General features: G+C 32.7%; 1 protein-coding gene across 1 annotated transcript; it reads right to left on the bottom strand.

Moving 5' to 3' along the window:
• Positions 1–19: 19 nt before the first annotated feature.
• Positions 20–18,595, bottom strand: LOC132738494 (organic cation transporter protein-like). Its single transcript, XM_060725997.1, has 10 exons — positions 18,275–18,595; positions 14,199–14,392; positions 11,814–12,044; positions 9,770–9,972; positions 9,017–9,358; positions 7,467–7,601; positions 3,582–3,667; positions 2,847–2,964; positions 1,978–2,050; positions 20–531 (listed from the first exon to the last, which is right to left on the bottom strand). The coding sequence occupies exons 1-10, from the start codon at positions 18,411–18,413 to the stop codon at positions 328–330; spliced, it is 1,725 nt and encodes a 574-aa protein (XP_060581980.1). The 5' UTR covers positions 18,414–18,595; the 3' UTR covers positions 20–327.
• Positions 18,596–20,225: the final 1,630 nt, after the last annotated feature.

The raw sequence follows: 20,225 nt of genomic DNA, 5'->3' as shown, positions 1-20,225 counted from the left end.
CTAAAATGTTTTAATATATTAAATCATTAAATACTGGTTTTAAAACGCGAAATCCCATAGGAATAATAATATTTACTTTTCCGTTTAATGAAACCCCATGAAACCCCAGAACTTGCAGTGATAATACTGATCATTATGATTGTTTAATATTATTTTAAAACACATTTAGAAAAGTTCATTTTCAATAAAAAAAAATATTTATAAAACTTGCTCCATTCACATCCTTTTTGCATATGTCAAGTGTACATGTGTATATCAAAAATTCAAAAGAAAATTGTCTATCCAAAATTTTCTATCAATATATCATTGTTTTTAATATGGTCGACGTCAATGAAGCTTTTCTCCCTCCTCGGATGAAGAGTCATGAGTAGCGTCTGATGACGACACAGTATCACGTTCCCATTTATCACACTCGGCAATCGTCGACGGAAGCTCGTGAGTGGCGCTTTCCGGAAGTCGTAATGCAAGAACGACAACCAGTAAACACATCCCACCAAATATTGCACCAGGAATCCATAACGCTATCAACGCCTGGGAAAAATGGAAAAAAAAAGAAATATATACAGATAACTAAAACAATTTATTTTCTTTTTTTCATATAAAAATGGAGATACCTTTACAATATATTTGTTTTGTTTTCAGTGCATGACTCAGTCACGGATCTAGAGCGAGGATGGGAGGTGACATGACCCCGAAACTTGCCTAGTATGTAGAACTCCTTTGAGAATTGGAGATTAGGATTAACTTCGGAGGTTATTCATTTATTTATTTTATTTATTATATAGTTTTATTTATTTATCTTTTTTTTTGGGGGGGGGGGGGAGAGCAAAAAAAACTAGAGAAAATATGGACTCATTATCCTCCTTCCCCCCACACACACATTGTAAAACTTGTAATATGTCTACCCCATTTGAAATGTGCATTGCCCCTTTTCGCAATTTTGCAACCCATTCTTGTGAGAGAAAAAATCTGGAGCCTATGTCTCACTATTCTAAAATTACACTTTATAATAGATATCTACAGATATATTCTTTGTTATTTATCTCATTGACCGAACTACTGATGATGAACTATATTTGATTTCATTATTCTGAACCTTATTTCAGCTCACAAAGGTTACTGACTTCATTTCTTGCACAATTAAAGTCACTGGGTAAGATGATGTAGTTTTACTTCCAGAACATTTTGAAGTCAAAAGTTGTCTTCGAGGGAACTCGTTCATAAATATTTGATTTTGTTTGATTATTCCGTGACGTCATTTCCTCAGTTTTCAGCAGTAAAAGTCTAGCAGCCATCGGTGATAATTTGATTTATTACAATCGATGGTGTAATACTCCTCGAATAATTGATGAAGAGAAGAAATGTTGCATTGTGGGTGTATGACGTTTTATTAACTAAACTTTCATGACTAAAGTGGGTTTATTACACAAAATATCTCAAACAAAGCATCAGCTGCCGAGAATATTACGTTTTTTCACTTTCTTTGCTGTTTATTCCCTTTCTTAAGATGTTAATCCGGAAAACAGGAACTAACTATATTCCTATCATTTTAAATTTGTATGTAGAGCTAAGTTGATCCCAAAGCCGCATGCCTCCAGATTCCTACTCATTTTCATGATTAAATAATTACATCCTTAAGTAAAATGTTGTCAAGAGAACAAACGCATTTTTACGCATTTTACGCATTGTTAACGGCACCTACAAGCTACGGAATTTACCACAACTATATCAGAATATACAAAAATAGCTCTTACTGCGTTAGTCACGCAGTAGAGATATGGCGGTAAATATGCAAAATCAATCATGAATTGCATATATAGCAAGTAAATAAATATTTGAATTGTGTATATTTTAACTTTTCTTCATATCTGAATACTTTTTTTCTCTCAATAAATAATACAGCTCATCTGGAGGCATGCGGCTTTAATTGATTTGTATGTTAGTACACAGTAAGGCAAAACGTATGAAGTGGCTTACCAAATTGCTAACAAAGGGTGCTAAAATTCCGCCAATGCGAGATATTGATGATGCGATTCCGAGACCGCTATTTCTGAAAAATATAAGGAATGTATTGTATGACATAGACATAATGAATGTAGTATTAGACCAAAAATATATGGAATGAAGTGTAAGACCAAGAAAAATAGAATTATTAAACAATTTGTCTCCATTAATAGTGATTCCCAAAAAAAAATAAAGCCCCAACAACAATCAAACCTTAAAAGTACATTCATGCAGCTTGTGCATGTTGTTCAATTAACAGCATGTTACATATTCTTATTTGATAGTTTGTACAAAGTTCTCAATTGACAGCAAAAATCAAAACCTATCTGACAACAATTGACATGTTTTACAATATTCTTATTTGACAACATTTAACAAATTCTCATTTTTGACAGTGTAAAACTGAAAGCCTATACAAAATTCTAAATTGACAGCATAAAACATTCTCATTTGACATCATTTAATAATTTATCGATTGATAGCATAAAATATATTCTGAAGCATGATTTTAATTGACAACATATACACATTCTCAATTGATAGTATGACACAAATATCAATTGAGTGTATGTAAATATCATTCTTACAGTTTTCTTTTTTTATAAAGAAACTATTTTTGTTTATATATACACAATGTTAACATATTTTTGCTGTTTGTATCTATTGTAACTTCTTGATCGTATAATCATTTTCTTTTAGTTTTGGCAACATACTTTAGCCATTGTTGAAACTTCTAACCATTGAAGGATATCTAATTTATTTCACCTTGGGTGAATCCTTATTTTAAAAGTTATCTTTACTGGTAAGGGCACATTTTGATAAACAGAATAGATATTTAATACCTGTAATTTGTTGGATATATCTCTGGAGTGTACAAGAACACGGTACTAAACGAACCGGTGCTGGCCGCCTTGCCAATTAGAGAAAATATGTTAGCCACTGTCTCCCAGGCATTATCCTCTGTAATGTAAATTATAAAAATAAAATCAAAGAAAATATACATATGAAAAATAATTGTTCACTGTTAATCAAATTTGGACTTTGGAAACAGGACTTTACCATTCATCGCCTGGCGGTCCGTCCAATATGGTTTCTGAGGCCGTGTACTATCAGAAAGCATTTATGCATTGCACAGTATGGTGTTGTTCAATTAAAGCCATACAATTAGTCAAATGAATAAAATATTATAACTTCATATTTAACATAATAAAGGTGCTACTGGTAGTCATGTAATACAGTATATATCAAATGAAATGTGTGCTTTTTATAGAAAACGGTAACTAACATGTCCGACTTTACTGAAGTTACGCCAAAAGCACAGCCAGAATAATTAATTAATTACATCATATCAAATTATATCATGTCATATCGATGCATATGAAATTATCTTATCAAATGTGCCATTAAATTCTCACATTACATTGGCGCAAATTCCTTTTTTTTCATCATTATTATTTTTTTGTTTGTTTGTTTTGTATTGTTTCAACATGATACATCAATGTGCTGTTTTGAAGTATCCCATGGGGGCAAAAATCTGTATTGGCGTTTTATTTTAAGATCATATCAATCAAGCTTACCAAACACCGTGAGCAGCGTTGTCGAAATAATCAGGGACAACCCGGCAGTTGCGAACCATAAGATCATCGTATTCTTACGTCCGATCCTACAAAAAATCCGAACATTAAATTAAAAACAGTAATTGTGTTGGTTTTAACAAAAGCCTCAACTATGTAAGCAACGAACATCAGTATGTTTATACCGTGCTCGTTGGAAGTCTTGAATTCTGTCAACAGAAAAGCACTGTTCATTATTATACCGGAAATGAATTACCGGAATTTACCTAATCGAACAAAAGAATATAATCAACAAAAAAATCAAGTTTTCCCTTGAAGCTGGCAATAGAAAATTATCTGGTTTATAAAATCTATATACTAAAGAAACCCTTTTATAAAACAGTTCAAAACACAATTAACCGTGAATCATGGATGGAGAGTCTTTGATTCTGAGAAGAAAACAATGTATCGTATGAAAATCTTTGACATCCCCATCAGTGGGTGGGGTAAAATAATTTTGCACTATGACTAAATACGCAAACAGTGTGTGCTGAATATAAAATGTAACATTAAAAGCATGTAAGTAACAACACCACGAAAAGTTAAAAGATAATTAAATAGTTGATATACAAATTAGTGCTGATACCACCAAGTTCTGTTGGAAGAAAAAACATTGTTTTAATTTCACTGAAAATATTAAGATTCCATTTTCGGCGATTGTTAAAATACAGCTATAAATAGAAAAAAGACAATGTTGAAATTCATAGACAAATATATATAAATTATTTTAGCATTCAACCCTTTTATGTCAAGGTAATTTAAGGTGCCACACACATACACAAAAATACCATATAAAATACATACACAATACACAAAATCGTACAGTTAACAATTGTAACATTTAAACACTTTTGTGTGTTTGTACGTTTTGTTTTTTGTTGTTTTTTTTCTTTTTTTTTCTTTTTTTTTTCGTTAAAACCACTCAAAATTAAACACCTACTTGCGTTTATATACATTACCATCTGTTTTACACTAGTGTCAGAACTATATGACACCTTCTCATTGTTGAATAGGTAAAATTCCAATAGATTCTATGAGCCCACATTGAAAAATATACATCTACCTGTAAAAGAGATAAAAATCCATCGGTATTCTGATGGATGCATTCTATAATAAAGTAAAATTACAAACATACTTACGTTGACACTGGAGCCTCAATGTCGTCTGCTAAATATATATATAGAATATATAAAAACATATATGTATAACATTAATGTGTTCGTAAGAAAATTAGCACTTACCGTTGCAGGCTGATCATCCGTCATCAAGCAATGGTTGGTTTATCTAAGCGAGGGTGGGGTAATGGTTATGAGTAAAACATTGGGGATGAGCTCGAACTGTGTAAATATGTCAATGACATAAGATCTATGCATATGTGTCTATATAATACAATATGCCAGAGAAATCTATTTGGATGTACATTTCAGCAGATGATTATGGAACAATATGATAAGCAATTTGATCCGTCAAATCAAAGTAATGATATCGAAAATAAACTGGCACCAACGTCTTGAAATTATTTTTTCAACCGGCACAAAAACAATAACAACAAAAACAACGCTATGACACATACACCAGATATTGTGTCATCAATCAGTATGTCAGAATCCGGTTCGAAAATGTCGCAGTCCACAAAAAAGCCAATACGTTTTCATTTGCAGACAAAGAATGTATGACCAATTGATATCTATTCAATTTAGCAGACGGTAACATACTTTTATGTGATTCCATGACCGGTTCAATGCAGCAGACGACAATCCGTGATTCGAAACTTCAAACGAAAAATATGACGTAATCATGTTAACGCAAAAAAACGAGAAAAACTACGTTGATGGCAAAAAGAAACAAATAAAACATGATGTATTAATATACAACCAAATGACGCGTTATTATCGAAAACAATCTACAGATGATGTGTTTATATACATGCTTGAAAACCCAAACGACAAATAATGCGTTCATATTAAAACAAGCAAAAATTTAATGCTTAGGGAATATCCCTATAATATCAGATTCGCTAATATAACACCACGCGACAGATGATGCGTTGCCCGTTAAACCAAGTCACTGATGAAAAAAATAATCCTAAAAAAGCAGACGACATGATAATGCATTCATTTATGGTAAAACTACTGAAAACTCTTGCTAGCGAAAAATGATACGTAAATATAACACCGGATATGATGCATTATATTTAACTAAACAAGAATCGAATATACTGCAGAAATTATTATTAAGCGATACTTGATGCCATGTTTTGAACAATATATGCTACAGAACACAAATCATTATGCAACACCATATATATTCTTACAAACGAACAACCGTGTCTGAAATGACATAAATGAAAAGGAAACAAAAAACATCATGTCAGGAAACAAATGAGAGGCGTTCACAAATAAAACGATTGTCTTTGAACAAACGACACTAGCAATAGCAGAATATTATGATTAACAAGAAATGGTGATAATAATGACAAAATGAATAATAATTGCCTTCTTTTTTGTACATCAAGCAAGGCGGAAATTCTTATAGCATCACCTGCATATAATTAGCAATCCAGATCTCCCTTTAATGCCATCGTCTGCTACGATAGTCCACTTATGATTTCTCTAGAGTGGATAATATAAAGAATAGTAAGAGCGATACATTTACTCTCTGCAAGTGAACATCTTAATGCAAACATCTGTGCGTGTACAACGATACGTGAACACTTGAAATGAACACGTTTCTACAAATTGATTTATACGAAGAAATTGACAACATGCCTTTAGCATGAACACATATTTGTCCTTGAACATCATTAAATAAACACCGTAACATGAACACCGTTATAAAAAAGCGTAATGAGAGCATTTTTAAACACCGATACTTAAATATTTTTGCATAAACAGAGTAATAACTTCACATGAACACATTTTCATAAACACCCTTATGAGAACACCTTTACGTGAACACCGTTACGAGACCGCCTTAGCATGAACACCGTAACACACTATACCACATTTTCATAAACACCGTAACAAGGATACCTTTACATGACCCGGTTACATGAACACCTTAACAAAAACACCGTACCTAGACGATCTTTACAAATTTCCGTTTCACATATGACCACCTTTACATGAACCCAAGTACACAAACATCCTTACATTAACACTGCAAATACGTTTGTAACCATGAACACTGTTATGTGACCGCCTTAAAATCAACACTTACAGATCACTTTTGTGACTGGTTAATCTCTACCTCTAAATAAAAGCAAAAGATAACACACAAAAATTCTTGAAGATAAAAAAAAATGCAAGAAAGCTGGAGGTAGACCGTACCATACATTATACAGAGGTTTTAATACACAAGGGAGAGCACCCCATTGTTTAAAACCATAACTCACCAATAACTGACCAAGTTATTTTAAAAGGTCTAACTTTTAGTTTCAACCATGCAAAATAAAAATAAAGTATTTGTAACCACCACCGGAAAATACGTGTAGGATTTGCAACATTAAAAAAAAACAAGCTTTTAACGAATTAACGAACCATTTGTCACAATGTCAGCATTCCGTTTAAATGACCGATATAAATGACTGATTATATCAAATCAGATATAAGGCATGAGGGGTGTAATGAAACCTTTGGGGAGAGGTGAAAGAAATCTAAATATGGAACAAGGCCAACCGAAGTAACAATTTCCACAATTAAATACGTACCTCACATAAAAAAGAACACCCTTTGATTGATGGATTGATGAAGAATGAAAACGCGTACATAGTTTACCCGTTACGTTGATGTGAATGTGACGTCATAGGAGCAAAGTGGGACGGAAGTATCAAACGTCAAACCAACTTACTTGTTGAAGAGATAAATCTCCAATAGAAGAGGAGGCACCTCAATCACCCCACTCAGGAAGAAATTGACGAATCGATCCCCAGCCAAGTGGGATGACACGAGCGTTAGTCCGTAGTAAGTCCCAGTGGCAACAATCCTTGAAATAAAAAGGTACATTTCAAATTCATTTAAAATAAATTATCTCTTCAAATGATATGATGATAAATTTGTTAATATCATCATATAAAAAGAATGGTAAAATGTGTGGTTTGTCTGTTTGTTCAAATAGTTATTAATAGCTTAAAGGGACTTGGCATAATTGGACTGTGAAAAAATGATAAAGATAAGTTATGTGCAGAGTTTTAAGTCATTTCTTATCTAAAATAACCTTTTTTGCTATGCAAAATGACCCCGTTTGAACCCTTATGTTTCAAATACGCCTAAAAACGTTGTTAAATTTAATTCTTGTGTATATTTCCAATTTCTGTTTTATGTGCCCCTGTGGATCTATATATACAAATTATCTTCACTTAAACATGTTCCTGAAACTACCACAAAACCTTGGGGAAATTGTATTAAAATGCAATATGGATACTTGGCTGACGAAAGGAACTTGTACCCAAATCGAGTTTTCTATGAAGCATTTATTTTGTATTATGTAACATGGAGACTGGCAATTGTTTACTCTTTATTTAGACATTTCTTCGCGTTCCTCTTAGATGCCTCAGACATCCTAATAGATTAGAAAATATTGATTAGCTAGCTGAAGCTGTAGTCATCGGAGTGTTTGTTTTCATTTGGAACCACTCAAACAGCTTCCGAATCGTTCCCTTGCCTATAAAAATATATTTATTTTCATCAACTTGTGTTATACGGCCGATCCTGTAGTTGAAACAATCGGCTTACGGCGTTTCTCGTTATAAACATTGCATAGACAAGAGCACTGCATGTGGCGTTTAACGCTCGTCTGTTAAAATAACCACTATTTGACAAAAAATGTTAGTTAAAAAGAGAAAATTACTCCAAGATAATAGCTTTCAGAATCCTTGTGTCCCTTTGCAATTGCACCTTGTCAAGACAAGCAAGTACATGTATTCGGTAACTTTTGAAATTGTTGAATAATGTGCCACGACGGTTTTAACGACGACGATGCAGAGATTATAATAGCTCGACTTTTTCCTCAAAACAGACGAGTTAAAATGAATTACTATCTTCTTATAGAAACACTACTTTTATCAATCTGTTCCAGGAACCATACCTACTATCAAAGTACCCCTTCTTATACTCAGGCACACTTTTTAGAACCCTTAGTAAAACCAAAGCATGTAAACTTTCTATCTAACAATGCCATTTACAAATCAATTCGTAAACTGTTAAAATGCTAGTATGGAACACGTTCATTTCACATTATTTATAAATAAATGAACATAATTATCTTAATCCAATTATCAATAATGTTCAAAACCTCCATTGTCGGTTGTTTTTTGTATTTTTTACCTTATCAGACAATTTCAAATTTGAAGGAAGGCCTGTTTTTTATACATGTTAAAGAAATGAAAGTTAAAAACCTACCATGAGTACCACAAGATGATCGTGTTCACCCGGAGAGCTGGATTTTTAAGAATGTCCACGACTGTGTATTTTTCAACAGTTTTGCTACATTTTTCGACGTTGTCGGGTTTTGGTTTCTCCTCACCTAATAATGTTTCTTTCTTGTTGCCAAATGTATCCATCTCTGTATCACTGGAATCGGACCTGTCAGATTCGACTGATGGGGCTTGAACACATTGGTCCATGATTTCCTCGGTCGGTTTGTAGTCTACACCGTTCCATCTAGTGGCTTTTCTTAAAATTCGCTTCGCTGTTTCGACTTTCCCATTGGAAATTAGCCATCGGATTGATTCCTCGAGCATCCTATGAAAGATAGGAAATCACCAACTTTGAATTTAACTGTCACTTTAAAATTGAAAGCCCTTTTAATATTGCTATAAACATTTCAAGACTGCAACATGTGAAGAGCAACTTGTCGAGATTCTGTTATTCAATCATTTGGCAAAGTCATGGCCCTTGTTTTTTAAGACATGACTTTTTTGGGTTGTATTGACATGAAACTTGGTTTTGTGAGAATTTCCTGTCTATTTCTTATACCTTTTCAATGTTAACTTACTGTTCAGGAGATTTACCATTATGAAGGCTTGTGTCTTCTTTTGTCAGTTATGGGTGCTTTCCTTGTTGTTGTTTATTTGTTGTTGTTTTCTCTTTGTTTTCTTTGGAGGTTTTTTCTACCTGACGAACCTTATTTTATTTGAGGAACAAATAACTTACCACCACTCAAACAGGGCATATATGGAGAAAGCAGCTAAGCCCAGCTGTAGATAACGCCAGTCAAGTCCCTGGAACGCGTATCCGAACACAGTCAACACCATGATTCCAACAGACCATGACAGAAAGGTGGCGACCTCTGTATGTGAACGTACCTCACGTGGAAACATCTCCAGTGCGAGGATCTTCCCAGTGCAAACAATACCCTGTCCATTGGAAAAGAAAAAAACAAACTCAAAAAAACATCGAAATTGGAATTTTGCAGCCTTGAGTCACATTAATGTTAACAAATCCTCTGAAGAAAAGGCAAACATGTGTTTGGTGGATTTTGAGCGTGTTATATAACTATAATTAAAGCAGTAGCAGGGCTAAATGTGAAATAGTTTGTCATTCAAGTAGCAAAACGTAAACAAAGGGTTTTTTTTATGTCTTCCATGAAAAGTATTAAATCACTATAACTTAACTAAAGGCCCAAAAATAAAAATAAATAAATAGTTTAGCTATACTTGTATATGAACTGTGAATACCGTTTAGATCTCAAAGGACAGAGAGCTTTTGAAAAATAAAATTGATAGTATTTTTCAAGCTTACGATGCGTCAAAATGTTTCAAGAAAATAAAAACTTGAAAAATATACACTAAGATCTCAAGAAAAACTAAAAATATTCAAGAGTCAAATAATAAGTTACATGTTATGTGCGATTAATGACTGATTATGCAGTATTTATCACCCTATTTCTACTGCGTGACTTACGCAGTAAGGGCTAGTTTTGCATATTTTGACCTCTGTTTTGGTAATTTAAGTGGGTTTTAGTCCTGTTTGCAATGTGTAAATAAATTTCTTTTTTTTTTCACTCCACAATGTTTAATATTTAAATACATTTTCATTTTTTTATGAAATTTAGGTTGAATCTGGAGGCATGCTGCTTTAATAAGTGGGTCAATCGGTTTTATTTCCCTTTGATGATTTGTAAGTAAGTTATACTTTTTTGTTCTTATATTGTCATGACATCTTTTTATATTTTCCTTTCAGAAACCTTGTTTCGTGTTTTGAGAGAGATAAATTATAACAACGGCTTTTTTCAAATCTTTTGTGTACATAAATTATAGTTTAAGAATTTTGATCAAAAGCTTATTATTCAATCATTTCTTATCCCACAATCCTTAACAAAAAGAAAACAAGTTTGTACAAATTTCCATTCAAATTAAATTAATTGTTGTGTTACGAGCCTAGATATTTTTGTTCTTTTCCCCCACATCTCCATTACACCCAATGTCTCTTTTTTCGACGGACTAATCTTTCATTAAAAACATAAACATGCCCTATATTTGAAGTAAATTGTTGGTTTTCATTCATAAATATTTTAAACAGTGTCAATGAAATAACCTTCATTTTATTTGTTTATGTTTTACTATAACTACAAAAGTAACACAAAAGAATTTATTTATTAACATGTATATATTACCTTGACTAAAAATATGTTTAAACCAACACAAAAGAATTTGTGGTACAAAAAAATGTAATAATTATTACTTTGCAATTATTTACTGTCAAAGTATTGAATTGTCGGTAAAGCTATATTTAGTTAAAGTGGTATAATCTGTAAATGGTAGGAATAAAAACTATTCTTAACATCTCAAAATATCATTTAAAAGAAGACATATAAATTGATCTTATTAGAAATTGATCTGGTTGTAAATCCAAAACAAAATATTTAATCTTCTGTTACTTGGGGGTATCCCTTCGTCAATGTGGTCTTAATAGCTTCCTTACATGATATAACTTGAAGCCCCTTTTGAGATTCGAACACATAATAGTTAAGGGTAAGAATATAGTGTCAGAGACCTTGACCTGCAACCCTTACAAAATAAATAGGTGTTTGTGTGTGAAAACATGATCACGTACATGGCATATCCATGAAAGTCAGATAGACAATTCAATGTTCAATATCAAGGACTATTTTTCTGAAACGCGTATGAATACAATTTAGACTACTTTTTCTGAAACGCCTATGAATACAATTAAGTAAAGAAATAGTTCTAAATACCTGCTGAAATGTGCCTGCAACAAGTCTGAGTGCGAGTAACATGACTATATTGTATGAGAAAGCCATAATGATCATCGTAACCATGACGCCCAGATGTGAGAGCACGTGCACAGTCTTTCTGCCAAATCTGTCAGCCAAGTGCGACATCACAAGGGCACCAAGTCCCTGTCCCGCAAGTGCCAAGGACTGTGCCAAGGCGGCTAGATTTGCTCGATCGCACACTAAATTCCACTGAAATATAGGTAATAAAAATTCATTCGTTTCCAAACGCAAAAAATATTTGACACGAAAAAAACATCACAGGAGCTGTACGATTAACAAGATTAGACACCTGTATATAGGCACCGGGGCGGGGTCAATTTTAACCAAGGGGCTTTTATTTGAACAAACTTGGTACACATCCATTCGAAAATGTTTCATGATAAATATCTAAGCTCTAAGTTATAGGGAAAAACATATGACCCCCCCTCCCCCAACTCTGGGCGAGGCCAATTTTGTCCCTAGGGCTTTTATTTGAACAAACTTGGTAGTCACTCACTAGAAGATAGTTCATGCTTAATATCTAAACTCTAGCTCTTTGAGTTTTTTAAAAGAAGATTTTTAAAGTTTTTACTATATACATATAAGGAAAATCAATGCAATGATCCACGGGGCGGGGCCAATTCTAACCCCAAAGCCCTTATTTGTACAAAAATGGTAGACACCCATTAGAACATGTTTCATGCTAAATATATTAGCTCTAGCTCTTAGGGTTTATTAAAAGAAGATTTTTTTTAAGTTTTTACTATATACATAAAGGGAAAAACAATGACCCCTGGGGCGGGGCCAATGTTGACACTGACTAGAAGATTTTTCATGCTTAATATCTAAGCTCTAGCTCTCTGGTTTTTTTAAAAGAAATTTTTTAAAGTTTTTACTAAATGCATATAAGGAAAATTAATGACCCCCGGGGCGGAGCCCAATTTTGGCCCCATGATTTTCATTTGAACAAACGTGGTAGAAACTGACTAGAAAATGCTTCATGCAAAATATCTTAGCTCTAGCTCTTTGGGTTTTGTAAAAGAAGAATTTTTTTTAGTTTTTTTTTATTGCGGTGCCATGGCAACCAAAGTTCTGCATGGAATTAAATTATTTGAACAATTTTTAAAGGTGACCACCAAAGGAACATTCCTGTCAAGTTTGGATGAAATTGGTTTAGCGGATTATGAGAAGATATCGTTTAAAGTAAAAGTTAATAGACTGACGGACGGACGCCGGAATTGTGATCACAAAAGCTCACCTTGTCACAACAAATAAAAATCAAGAATATTTTTTTATCAACGTGTCTGCAGTTAGGATACGTTCCGTTACGCAGTCAATAGGTGAAAGCAGGTGTTTTTATTTTAATATTCTCTGAAAGTTTGCATTACGTAACATAAACAGCGGAGTGAAATACATAAACAAAGATGCTCGTATGGTGTCTGCTTGCAACAATTATACGTCTGAAGCAGTATTTGTATGATCAGCATATTTAACCCAGTTCAGACTTAATATTAGTACTGGTACGACATCGAAGAAGACGTACATGTATGTAATTTACAATGATTCAGATTTAACGCAGTTAAATTTTGGTACTGTACACTCTTAAAAAACACATGCATATGTATATGACCAAGTATAGCCTTGCTTTTGGTACTGTAACCTCTAAGAAGACATACATATTCATATAACCCAAGTTGGTACTGTAACCTCTACGAAAACAGAAATTATATATATTAATTTTTGACCCAGTTTTGACTTAATATTGTTACTGTCACCTCTACGAAGGCATACACATATTCATTTTGACCCAGATTAGACTTAACATTATGACTGTTAACTCTTAGACTATTCGTTATATTGGTACTGTAACCTCCAAGAAGACAAATTCATATTCATATTTAACCCAGTCTAGCCTTATTATTGGTACTGTAACCTATAAAAATACATGCTTATTGATATTAAACCTAGATTAACATTAATATTGTAACTGTAACCTCTCAGAAGACATATGCATATTCATATTTTTACCCAGTCTGGCCTAAATATTGGTACTCTAACCTCTAAGAAGACATATGAATATTCATATTTCCATGTCGTTTTCACAAAATGCGAAAACATAAAGATAAGATTAAGTGTGACCTTTCTGATTGGATAGGTTCAGTAAACAAAATTAAAATTGATTTAACTTTATTACAAGTATACTTCTAGATTGTCACTGAAATGTTTTATACTACGGAAATTGTATGCAAATTATCCGATAATTTTATGCAAATTATCCGATAATTTTATGCAAATTATTAAAATAGAAAAAGTAGTATTTAAAAATGAATTAACATAAAAATTATGATGCATGTAAAGGCATACCTCATAAGCGTAAGACAGTTCATATGAAAACTTGAATTTTTCACATTTCCTCGTTTCTACAAACATTGACGCATTCCCCACGTGTTTGTAGACGTCATAACTACACTGAGACGCCTTGTACGTGAAATTATCATGCAGTGACGTATCATTATCACCTAACTCTGGCACATCGCAACTGTAGTCGGGTATATAGCCTACAGGAAAAAGAATATTAAAAAAATAAGTGATAATTGCTTTGATTCAACAACTCGCGAACGCAGTTCAACCTTTAGATAGGTCTTTCCTTAGAGGTTTGGCTGTACTTTATCTGAAATGAACTCCATCAAAGATATAAACCTGAGAAAACAACGGTAAATATGCATTCACTCACAAGAAATTAATTCAAAACATATGTCTGAATAACGAATGAGTATTTAATAGGTACTCTATCTAATTAGCTCCGGCACTATCACGAGAATAATCGGGTTATAGGACACATTAATCACGTGCATCAGTAACATGCGTGCGCGTGCTATGAAATGTTATACCGTACCGGAAATTTTATACCGCTTGAGACCTTTTTTTGGGCCCTTTCCAAGAACTATTTATAATGCGTTGTTTTTTTTTCTTCCAAGACTTAAATATCATGCCTTTGTAAAGGAGGAAAAAATAGAAGCATCATACATGTATATGTATTTTTAATGTTATACATTGTTTGTAAATTATTTTTTTGATAGTACATGTACTCATGAACATGACATAACACATCTCAATCAGACTATCTCGGCTATCTTCAATAACAATACATGTAAACAAAAACAGAGGTGTAATGAAAGTGTATATCATATAAAATTGGCTCGAAACAGTCAGGAATGCATCTTTCCCACATTCCTATTTGCTATTTCCATGTTTGTTCTTTGTAAGTTTTCTTGTATTTCTAGCAGAGACTCGAGAATGAAGTAATATTAGCATAGATTATCCTATGGGAATTATTTTCCTTTTACCAATCGAATGTTCCTGCTCTTGCATTAAAACCGTTTCGATCATTTTATCGTCTGCTAAAGTCAGTCACATGGTTTGTCCTTGATAATGTTAATTTGTTCCTAATGGTATATTTTGGTGTTTATTTTTCTATGTTAGGAATTTATTTCTTGTGTTGGGTATTCCCGCGGTATTCGTATTTCGCTGTTCACCATCACAATAAATATGAATTTATTTACATATATAAAGTTACTCATCTACCATCTTTTTCATCTGTACAGACAGTTATAGTGAATTAATATTTTGTATGAAAGTCAAAAATACTATTTTGTTTACATTTTGCTACTTTTAGGACAAATTTATCGCTACATTGTTCAGTCAACGAGCATGTTACATTCTCTTAAACCATTATTTAAACATAATAGAATTCATGAGAAGAAGAAAAAAGTTTCTGAGGCGTGATGTGCCTTTAAACAATTTAGAATATCAAGACCTTTAATATCTTATCATCTCATCTTACATATGTATCACCATAATTATCTTCTAATTTTACAACCTAGTGTAATAAATATGTTTTTTTTCTTCCCTACGATGATCTCTTGGATTAACAAAACTTTTTTTGAGTTCATTGCCCCCTCCCCCCCCCCCCCCCTCCCGAATCTTTGTGCACTACGTCACCTCGAAACTGTAGACAATGTTTTGAAAAGTCAAAAATTCGGGCTGTTGTAAATAAGTCCCAAGAATTAAAACATAAGTCCACAAAGAACGTGAACTTTATTCAGAGGTGATCCTTTAAGACTGAATATGATGTTAATAGAAATCGAGATACAAATTATTGTAAGGATAACAAAATTCTTTAAATCATACAAATGTTTTATCCAGAAATTTTCCCCATAGGAGTAAGTTCACATTCAAACTGTAATTCAATTTGACCTTAAATGTTAACTATAATTCAAACTACAAACGCTATGGCACGATGTTGAAATCGCGATGATACGATGGTGAAAACACGATGGTGTGATGGAACAATGGTGAAAATACGATGGCGCGATGGTGCGATGGTACAATGGTGAAAACACGAAGATGATGTCGCGATAGTACGACTCGATATAACATCGCTTTTTCACCATCGTACCATCATCGTGTTTTCATCACCATACCAGTATCGTGTTTTCGTCATCGTGTCATCGTACCATCGCATTTTCACAATCGTACATCGTGGGTAAGGACGAAATAAAAAGTCACGATTGTCCAAACGGAACACCATGGGGGTAGCACCGGAGGTATACAAGTTAAACATTGTTAAAACACTGCTTTACATATTGCTTTACATTTCTTTATATTGTAGTCTTATGAAAGATTTCTATCCTATATATAGAATAGTTATGCATTTATATCTGTAAGACAGGGTGTATACATATAATGGTATTGTATTCCTTTTATTACAGAACATGTACATACCAAATGGAATGTGCAGTACCTGTATATCAAAATTTAGTCCCATTTGACCTGTGTTACTATAGACTACACCATATACATTACGAAAAAAATCAAAAGAAAGAATATTTAAATATAATGACGTGACGTGTATAATAACACATTTAAATTGCGTTATTTGATAGACTACATGTACAAGTATTTTATATATCTGATTTCGGGACATGGTTTTTAGAATAAAGTTAAAGGCACATTATGCCTCAGAAACAAATAAATTTTTACTTCCTTCAAAAGGGCAAACATGAATTTTATTATGTTTAAATAATGGTTTAAGACTTAAACAACGTAGTATTTTGACTTCCCTAGAAAATACTAATTCACTTTAACTGTATTTATTGCCAAAAAGCAACAGATGAAAAAGATGGTGCAGATTATTGACCAATGAGAAACGTTGGATACTATAGAAGTATTTTGAGAAATAAACAGAAAAGCTTTTCCTAAGCATAATGGGCCTTTAATACATGTAACGTAAGTCTACAAATATCACGAATTTGTAGGCCTATCTTAACGTAATCATATCACGATTTTGTAGGCCTATCTTAACGTAATCAAAAGGGAATGCGATCTTCGAGTGACAAGATTATTTTCAGATTTCAGATAAGTTAGTGATTAAGATTTGAAAAATGAAGAATGACTTAAAGAATACATTTATCAATGATTCTATCTTCTATGTTATTTATAGATAAGTGCTGTAAAGTCTCTTTTTAAATGTAAAATAAATATCTTTTGAGTACAAACAGAGAAGATAGTACATTTGTATTATGTTTTAAACACTACACACTATAGGTAGAGTTATACAATCATGAATACAGTCACACAAATGAGCAAATTTACTTGACCAGTAGCTAATAGGGAATGCAGCTTTCAAAACTTACACATTTTCAGTAAAAATTTCCTAGATTTCAATAAATTTCTGCAATAAAAATAGTTTACCAAAAGATAGCATACAATACATTTAAATTGTAGGATTGAGCATATCTTTTGTCATGATTTAGCTCTTTTAGAGTTTAGCAGACGACATTTATTGGATCGCTTAGCAAATATGGCTCATAAATAACTCATAAACTGGTAATCAAGAAAGGTCAGAATGGACAGTCTGACATTATAACACACTGACCTTACACACTGACCGTAATCCAGCGAGAAACATACGTACATGTATTTTCTTTTTCTTCTTATCTATCCATAAGGCTAACTCTCTTTTCAATATGTTTAAGTTCTTATCTTAAACTACAATATTAATCATCATCATTATTATTATATGTTTTATATTTATTTTCTCCTTTATTTTTTTTCCTCTACGGCTTGCTAATATTACAGATCGTAAATGTTGCAAACAAAGTATTGTATTTTTTATTCGTATTCCTGAATAGACAAAGAAAAACAAATCTGGATTGTAATATTGAAATACGCATAATTGGTAGATAAAAAAAAATACATCACAAATTTGAAACATTTTCTTTAAAATTGAAAATATAATTATATGAAGCATAAAAACAATATTATCAAAGTGCAGCTTAAATATTTTATCAACCAAACGAGAAAATATATATTCAAATATGCAAATTAAATATGCGATTGTTTTTCGATTCGTGAAAGAACACTGTATTGTTACATACCAGTAAAGACGGCGCTTAGAATGGCAAAACAAGCCGGTGAAAAATCCAAAAGATTTAGAAATAGTTGAAACAATTGAAATTTCCCCCAAGGGTTGATCGCCCTCCATATAGAATCCACTTCTTGAACTGCTCGACCCATTCTCGTCTGCTGTGTCTAAAACTATGATAATTTCCGATCCGCACTGTTTGAAAGCGTAGTCGTAAATTGCCTAAATCCCGGGTCAGTCTGGTAGTTTGTGTTAGAATGACGAAAATATCGATACGTTAGACTCTCGGAATAATATCTGACGATTTGTAGAGAGATCTGCCTTACTCTAGTTTATCTAAAGAAGCTGTCTCATGTAATATGCAAAAATAAAAATTCCGACATAAGCACGGATATTGTACCGGAAGACATATAAATCGCATCGTGGAGTGGGGGGTCTACTTATACCAAATGTTTTAAATCTTAAGATATTGGATCCATTAAAATTAAAGATCAAGTTGAAAGATTTCGACAATTGCAGTTGTATTTTTTATATAATACATGTAATGTATCGTATAACGTGGAAGGTCTTTAAAATCGATTTTGAAATTTCTTGATAAGGATACTTAATACAAATATGACAAGAAATGTATGTCACAATAAAATGGTGGTGTAATAAATAAAGTAAACCCGGTTTATGAGAAGGGCTATAACCTTGCCTTTGTCAAGTGTGATATCATAAATGAGGAAGTTAATAAAATCCGGATTTTGTAAAGATTACTTTTGTAATTTTTTTTTCGCTACAAGCTTGACATATGTATGTTTTGCCTCCTTTAACTACAGTAATTTCCATAAGCAATGTAATCAGCAAGTTCCGATTGGAAAAATCAGTAAATAAATACGTATCAATGACTCGATACAAGTATACACTTCAACTGTTTATGGCCATTACGAAACATTATATGTATAGAACTACTTTGACAATTTGACAGTTGAATCAGTAAGAAATAACCGATATCATTCAATGAATACATGTATATATATCCACCGTGCCTACTTGTTTTTGGTTACCATTATATGTAACGTTTGGGATGGTGCGTCTATATTGTTATTAATCAATGGAATGCCTTATTTTACAATTTTTTTAACGGATTATGTTCAGGTTCTCTGAATGTTTTAGCAGGGGTTTTGGGGGTGAGTATACACTTCCGTTTCTAAACTGCATAGCAAAGAAGTACAAAGCACGCTTTATTTTTCTTAGTTAAACTGATTGGTTGGTCGACATTTCGGTTTAGGATTCGCGTGTTTTTTACCAATAACTTCACATCAGGATATTTCGTTTTAAATTTTAATGGACCTATATCCTCACAAGATTTTTTTATATTACCACCATTATACATTTGTGTAACAACGGCAATGAGAAATATAGTTGTTGTTTTTTCGACCTTACGTTGTTCGTTTTCATCTTCACTTCCGGTAAATTTGGGGTATATTTGCCATTCTTTGTACCGTCCTTACCGGACGGGTTATCATTAACAAGCACCGTTTTTTACATGAACACTTGAAGAAATCAAACCATGTTTTCCACGGCAATCTTGTAAATGTATATTGTCTTTGCCCAAATATCACGTGATACATATACCTACTGATTGTTTAGACCTATCCCTTAAATGCACCATTAGTTAGGTATTTTAGATAAGGCTTATATTTTTATATCGTTAAAATCAATACATTTCACGGAGATAAGATTGGTTATTTTAAAATCATGCGGAAGGCTTTTGACCTCTTTTATCTCAGTTTTTATGTTTCTAGCGGAAACAGGCTTTGTTTCCAACAAGTAGATTTTTTCATTATCTTACTTTAATATGAGTTCAGTTGTGCTCTTGAAAAAGATTGACAAATTTAACCTGTGTCCTCTACATAGATAGCAGCCATGTATATAATTTTTATAAAAGTCACAATTATCCAATCAAAGGCGACGTTACA

The sequence above is a fragment of the Ruditapes philippinarum genome, unplaced genomic scaffold, assembly GCF_026571515.1.
Source record: "Ruditapes philippinarum isolate M1 unplaced genomic scaffold, ASM2657151v2 ctg2803_1_1_1_1, whole genome shotgun sequence".
NCBI lineage: Eukaryota > Metazoa > Mollusca > Bivalvia > Venerida > Veneridae > Ruditapes > Ruditapes philippinarum.
The sequence above is the reverse complement of the archived record's forward strand: the minus strand, read 5'-3'. Positions and strand labels throughout refer to the sequence as shown.

Coding starts and splice junctions, on each gene's coding strand:
- LOC132738494 (XM_060725997.1), bottom strand. CDS start 18,413: ATGGGTCGAGCAGTTCAAGAAGTGGATTCTATATGGAGGGCGATCAAC. Junction 12,045..14,198: donor AACTGTCTTACGCTTATGAG/GTATGCCTTTAC, acceptor CCTATATTTCAG/TGGAATTTAGTGTGCGATCG. Junction 2,051..2,846: donor ATATATCCAACAAATTACAG/GTATTAAATATC, acceptor TATATTTTTCAG/AAATAGCGGTCTCGGAATCG.